Consider the following 6,923-nt stretch of genomic DNA (forward strand, 5'->3'; position numbering starts at 1 on the left):
GGATTACTAAACACACTCCCCAGTGTAGATTCCATAATAAGTGTGGTTTCCAGCAGTTTTTGCATGGATTCTGAAAAATCAGTATGTATTGAAAATGTATGTTCACAAGACATTTTTCATGAACACTGATAGTTTAGCAATAAGTGATTATCACAAAGCAATGCAGGGTTTTCAGTCACTAAATGAATTCAATAAAATGTTTACTGTGCAATGCAAAGGGGACACACACTAATATTCTCAGATAAATTATAGTAAACTGAGTAGCTTGAATTTGGACCAAAAATGTCAGAAAAAGGGTATTCAAGCAGAAAAAAATATATAAACCCAGTGAACTTTAATAGATGGTTTATTGGAAACCCTCATAGCATTTTTTTCAAAAGAACTTGACAGGTTTTATTTTAATAAGACATAGTGAAGAGGAAATGGCTTAAAAGATATCATCAATCTTTTATTTAACTAAGCACTGCCCTTCATTTTGAAGGAAATGATATAATTTCAAGTCAAAACTTCCTTCTCAAGAAGTGATATAAGAATGTAACATTGATTTAACATACAACCTTCAACAAAAATAAAGTTTATACAACTCACTGGGAAATAAAATGCATGTGGAATTTATCCTGTTTGCCAACATAATTCTTCATGAGTCACAAGTATGATAGGCAAGAACAAAACCAAACGAAAAGCTGAATGAATCAGTTTATAGTTACTCTGATTTAAAAAACATTTCACAAAGATGTGGCTTTCCAAACAAATCCATTTGATGACCATGATCACAACTAGATTTTATTCTAACTTATAAAACAAAACATGGTTAGACAAGCACATGATATCAACAGTCTTCAACACAGTGGATTGCATTTTATTAGGAAAAAAAATAGAAAACAAGTAGTCCTTAAATTTTCTTAGCTCTCCATAGCATACATTATATAAAATTAAAGTTCTGCTTCCAAAAATATGTTTCCATGTGGTTGTGGTGTTGTCCAGCGCTATTAGGGCCAAAGCGCCAAAGACATGAGAAGTTAAACCACTGACTTGTCATTTTTCATAAAAACTAAACATTTCCTTATAGGTCTGGAGTAAAATCTTCTAGGCATTTTAGTGCTAAAGTCATTTTAAATTAAATGTGAAATAAAAGCTACAAAAAGTAGGAGTTCTTTCAATACAAAAAGTTGTGTAGCTGAAGTTGTGGGCTCCTTTGACATACATAAGCAGTTTCAATAAAATATTTGCTCAGGTAAGAAAATAGAATTTGTCTGCTTTCATTTAGCATACGTTCCAGTCGATGTCCTGCTTACCCTGCCAGAGCTTCTGAAGAACATTAGAATCGATATTTCTTTCCTTCAAAGAGCATCCGTAATTCACAGTACAAAACAGTTCTAAAGTCTTATTCCTAAGGAGAAACAAAAATTATTAAATATGTTTATTTTTTCTAAAGTGTCAAATGTAGCCATTGCCAGGACATTAAAAACACACTTATCCACAACACTGCCGTCTTGAGGAAAGAACCAAGAATTGATTCATTCCCCTTTCCTGGAGCTGTTACTGGTTGGTTTTTGTTTTAAGTGTTATAACCCTAAGAAAATTCCCAATAAAAATCACTGTTCCTAAGTGTCACATATTTCACACCTCTGGGGCCCTGTAGAAACGCTTGCATTATATGGGAAAGCAGTATCTGAAGAGATCTATCTCCTATTCTAGTTCATTTCCAAGCCCTGTTATTGAAAACCTCTTCTCTAGAGGTAAAATGCTACTGCTGATGTGGATTTTGTAGGAGCTTTTCCTTCAAGTTGAGATCTCATAGAGCAGTTTGTTCATAACACAGTTGCTGCTATACTTCAGTGTCACCATACATCACTTTCCACCCTGGGACAGAGGAAGGAGACAGGGGTGGCGGAGTTGAAAAATGAGCTGGCTAGCCCAGAGCTGGACAGTGCCATTCTGTTCTTCCCTCCCACTTGTCTACACAGTGGTCATTACTTGCTCTGTTACCCCGGTTGGAGTGCAGTGGTGCAATCTTGGCTCACTGAAACCTCCGCCTCCCGGGTTCAAGCAATTCTCCTGCCTCAGCCTCCCAAGTAGCTGGGGTTACAGGTGCCCCCCACCACGCCCAGCTAATTTTCTGTATTTGTAGTAGAGATAGGGTTTTGCCACGTTGGCTAGGCTGGTCTCGAACTCCTGACCTCAGGTGATCCACCCGCCTCAGCCTCCCAAAGTGCTGGGATTACAGGTGTGAGCCACCACGCCTGGCCTACCTTCTGCTTTTACTACCGCGTTAAGCATGAAAGAAAACCCAACTCAGCTAGATATAGCAGGTTCTCCTAAATGTCTGAACCCATGTTTATCTTGCTCTGCTATTTGATGAGCAAAGAGAATAAACACAAAGCTGTGAGAGTATTAAATATGGACACTAGATCTACATTTCCAACAAGAAATTCATCTCCCTCCAAAGTCCCAGATCAGGGCCAGAATGTGGCTCATCTTTAACAATCGAAGTGGCCAGATCTGTTTGGCGATCACTGTAAAAACAAGTAACACAGCTAACGCCCTTTCATGTTGAGGAGCTACAAAGGTCCGAACTTTTAGAGAATGGCCTCAACGTCTGTGTGTAAAACAAGTATACTAGAAAATCCTTTAAGTCTTGTTGCCTTGACTTAGAGATGTTGTTGCCTTTACTTAGGATAGCCACAGTTGTAGACCATTCAGCTACGATTCTATTCCAACTGTTAAGAATTACATCACAAAATGACTTGTACAGAGTAGTTTATAATGACTCCCAAGAGAGGAAAAAGAAAAAAAAAAAAACCTCAAACTCCACTCAACTTTTGAGACAGCAATGGCAATATGCAGCAGAGAAGCTATTCTGCAACTGAGGCATACATCGTTAAGATCTCACAGAAATTTAAGAGACAGGCTAGATGGAAAATGTCTCATACTAAGCAAACCAAGCAGTTTCTACTCAGTTCGCCACTAACAGAACTCACAATCACCAACTGTGCTTTAGGACTGTCACCAAAGTCAGATTCGGTGCTGACTAACCAGGTGGCACCTATGATCAACGCTGCCCCTCTTATTTAACACAGGTCTCTAAAGAGGGTGTTCTCCAGGCAACCAGGAGACTGCTACAGTACAAGATTGTACGCCTTGAACTAAATTGCATTAAGTGTGGATAGCAAAATAAGTGTCTTCCCATTGAAATACATGTTCAGCCTAAGATTTCACCACCAGGAGAATAAAAGTGAGGGTGAGGGGGGAATGGGCCAGTGAGGGGGTGGGGGAAGAAAAAAAAAAATCACAGGATTACTACCAAATCTTTGTTTTAAAAGGGCTCCCTTCACTCTTCCGGAAGGGGAGTGGAAGGAGAGATTAACTAATTCCTGCCAGGGCAGCCCTTTGTGGCTGCTTCCACAGTAGATATTTTATGGGGTGGCACAGCCAACCCTGTGACCTGCCCTGCGGATGAACACAGCCGAGCAGGTTTAATTAGATCAAAGACACAAAGGGCTATTCCCTCCTTTCATAACAACGCAGCCGTAAGTGCCTACAACAGCAGGGGAGAAACAAAGGCAGCAGAACAGAACTTTAATTGAAACCTTCCCCTGGCTGGCCCTTGACAATGATTTACTTGTAACCTGGGAAGGGGCGGGTGGAGCAGGAGGTAGCCGGAGCCTCAGCTAAGAGCCAGCTCCTGAAGACTAATTACTCGGGGGTTGTGGAGGAGGGAGGTAGCAAAGTCTTTGTTTGTAGCCGGAGTTTGCTTAACTATTTGTTACACTTAATAGGAGGCTGCTGCGGTTTTGGTCTGCTGCTCCCAGACCTTGTCATGGATTCACCAGCCCTGCGCTCCAGGGATCTCATAAAATAAATCACCCCAGCCTCCTAGATCCCATACACAGCTCAGCTCTGCTTCACCCAAGCAGATATGCAGCTCTCGGGCTGGCCCCGTCGTGGCGACTCCACAAACCCGCTCTGGCCTTCGTACTACGATTTTTCCAAACCCAGGGTAGGAAGCAATGGCAGTAATGGGTACTCCGAACTTTTCTCCAACCCCACGTGCTTAAGAATGGCCGATTATAAACCCAGATCTAACAAGCATTTAGTGCCAGGCAAGTCCACAGTTTGCCCCACCGCCGAAAGGAAGACAGATTAAGGGAGGGGAGGGAGACCCACCACCCCCCAGCACCCGGCTAAAGTGTTTCCTACCTGCTCCCTCTGTCCCCTTCCTCCTCCCTCGTCCACAGCCGGCTGCGCATTTCACCAACTCTTTTCCAAAGGGCCCAGAAATCCCAGATGGGGCCCCGACGGTGGCGGAGGAGGGAGAAAGAGAGGGAGAAAAGGGGCAGCGACGGCTACTGCAAACAGCTCCCCTTCGCAGCTCTGCGCTCAGCTCGCCCATCACTGTGCCACCGCCTCTCCGTCCTCCGCCTCGGAGCCGGGCGCAGGGGGGCGCCCGGGAGGCGGCGTAGTCCGCGCCACGTTGCTGTCGCCCTCCTCCGGCTCCGCCGGGTGCAGGTGCGTGGCGAGTTCCTGCAGCACGGCCACGCGCCCGATCTGGTCGTTGCGCCGCTTCTCCATGATCAGGTCCTCCAGGCTCTGGAACTCGAGCGTGTGGCTGCGCTGCGCCGACAGCTGAATCTGAAGCCGGTAGGGCTGCTTGCCGATGCGCAGCTCGCCGCCGATCTTGAACTCGCGTTTGCCGTAGCGGCACCAGGCGGCGAAACTCTCCGAGTTTCGCCAGCTCAGCTCGCGCTCCTTGGCGCCCACGTGCGCCAGCGCGTTGCGCACCACGGCGCTGGGGCTCAGCGGCTTGTAGCGGTACAGATCGTTGACCACGCGGCCTCGACGACCCTGGCTGGCGTCCGTCAGGAAGCTGTTAATCACCTCCAGCCGGTGCAGGTGCACCACCTGGAAGTTACCCACATATACGGCCCAGTGCGGGTACTGAGCCTGCGACACGAACTCCACCAGGTCGCCCGGCTTGCACTTGTTGAGCAGGTTCTCCGGTGTGTAGGTACTCAGCGCCGCCGAGCCCGGCGCGAAGCTCTTCTGGTAGATGCACTCGTCCCGGTAGAACACGGAGCATTCCACCTCGTGCAGCCGCGGATCGTAGGGCTGCGGCTGGGGCGGCGGCGGCCCGTCCCCACCGTCTGGCAGGCCGCCGCCATCTGGCCCCTGAGGTGGCGGCTGCGGTTCCACGTCCTCATCGTCATTGGAGAAAATGTAGGAGACCCCGATGCGGGGCCCGTCGTCTCGGTCCACGCCAGTCGGGTCGGCCGTGGGAACTTCCTTGTAACTTAGGTGGGTCAGTTTCTCCACCTGGTTGCCCATCACGCTGCGGACACACGTTCACACCGCCGCGAGGGGAGAAAGCGAAACCACCACTAGGGTCATTGGCACAGGTACCCGGACAGGGGCTGAGGCCACCTGTTGGGAGAGGAAGGCAAGAAAGCCATGTAGGAGCCCCTCCGTGAAAAGGGCGTTTTGTTCCGAAGGAAGAACCGGTGAGGACTCAGCACCTGGAGCTATTTTAGGGGGGAGTCTCGGGTGTAGCGAGCTTTCCCTCGTTTCTCCACCTCTAAGGTCACGGTCACAGGAGACCGCGCAAGTCCAGTTCTCCCTGTCCCCAGCCCTTCGCCTGGCCCTGGCAAAAGCCCATTGCATCAGCAGGTTCTATTGCTTCCGCCTGCGCCCCACCTGCCAAGCTTGGGCAGGAAGAGGGAAGGAAAGAGAAACTTTACTCCAATGCCCCCTCCTTTCCTAACTTCCCCTCCCAGACTCGGCCCCTGACTAGCCCCTGGTACGCCTCCTTCTCACCAACACATCCATCCCCAGGGGACCGAGCGAGGATCTCAGGGCGCGACCTGGGCAGGTGAGTCACCCTACCTGACTCACCTGCGGCGCTACCTCCTCCCGGCTCGCCCGCCCCTCCCCCGCGCCCGCCCTCAGGCTCAGGTTACCTGCGCAAACTCACCCGCGGAGAGGTGGAGGCCGTGGGGCCTGGGGAAGGGCTCCCCGCCGCACCCCGAGACTCCTAGGGGGAGTTTGCAGGTGTGGGCTCCGCAGTCCCTTCTCTCCCGGCGCAGGCGGCAGCGAGGCTGGGCAGAGGGCAACGCAGCGGACAGAGGGGGGGCATGTCTTTCCCCCGCGGCTGCGTAGCGCCCCGATACTTGAAGGCGGGGGGATCACTGTTCACAACGTGCCTCCTCCCGCCAGCTGGGGCTGCCTCCCCTCCTCAGCCAGCTCTCGGGGGAAGTGGGGCGCGAGGAAGAGAAGACGGCAGCCTCACAGCCAAGGCGGCAAGAGCTCCCGCTCGGACCGGGTGAGCAACAAGCGCCGGAGCGGGAGGGACCGGATTGTAGATCCGGCTCCGGGCTCCCGGGCGGGAGCGCAGCCCGTGGCATTTAAAGAGACAGGCGCTCACTCTCCGAGCTTGGGTCTTTTTCACGTAGCGCCGAGCTGCCGGGATCCCCGCCCCCGCCCCGCCCACCCGGGCAGCGGGGCTCTGCCCCGCCACGCCCCCGCGCCGGACTGGGTTTAAATCCCCCGGTAAGTAATCCACCCGCCGGCTTGGGCTGGCGCGGTGAGCACCGCTTGCCTTAGAAGCTGCAGAGCTCTCAGAAGTTGGAAGGCAAACACAACTTGCCAGTGTGGGAATGACGGACGAGGGGAGAGCTTGGTGTTTGCGCCTTTTCCCTTTCACCTCCTTTTCCCCCACAGTATCTGGGGGCGGGGAACAGTCGTCTTTTCTTTCCTGGAATATATTTCTTTATTTCTTGCCCTAAAGGTCACAAGAAAGGATCCTTTTTTTTTTTTTTTTTTTTTTTTTGAAACGGAGTCTTGCTCTGTCGCCCAGGCTGGAGTTCAGTGGCGCGATCTCGGCTCACTGCAGCCTCCGCCTCCCGGGTTCAAGCGATTCCCCTGCCTCA

The 6,923-nt window shown here is 50.5% G+C and overlaps 1 protein-coding gene across 1 annotated transcript; it reads right to left on the minus strand.

Annotated features, from left to right (window-relative positions):
- Window positions 1-328: 328 nt before the first annotated feature.
- Window positions 329-6,431, minus strand: LRATD2 (LRAT domain containing 2). Its single transcript, XM_032253332.1, has 3 exons — window positions 5,969-6,431; window positions 4,201-5,421; window positions 329-1,390 (listed from the first exon to the last, which is right to left on the minus strand). Exon 2 carries the CDS (start codon window positions 5,323-5,325, stop codon window positions 4,393-4,395), a length of 933 nt encoding a protein of 310 aa, XP_032109223.1. The 5' UTR covers window positions 5,326-5,421; window positions 5,969-6,431; the 3' UTR covers window positions 329-1,390; window positions 4,201-4,392.
- Window positions 6,432-6,923: the final 492 nt, after the last annotated feature.

The sequence above is a fragment of the Sapajus apella genome, unplaced genomic scaffold, assembly GCF_009761245.1.
Source record: "Sapajus apella isolate SASKATOON/1434 unplaced genomic scaffold, GSC_monkey_1.0 scaffold3, whole genome shotgun sequence".
NCBI classification, from domain to species: Eukaryota; Metazoa; Chordata; class Mammalia; order Primates; family Cebidae; genus Sapajus; species Sapajus apella.

Excerpts from the sequence above, each read along its gene's own strand:
- LRATD2 (XM_032253332.1), bottom strand. The coding sequence starts at position 5,325 with ATGGGCAACCAGGTGGAGAAACTGACCCACCTAAGTTACAAGGAAGTT.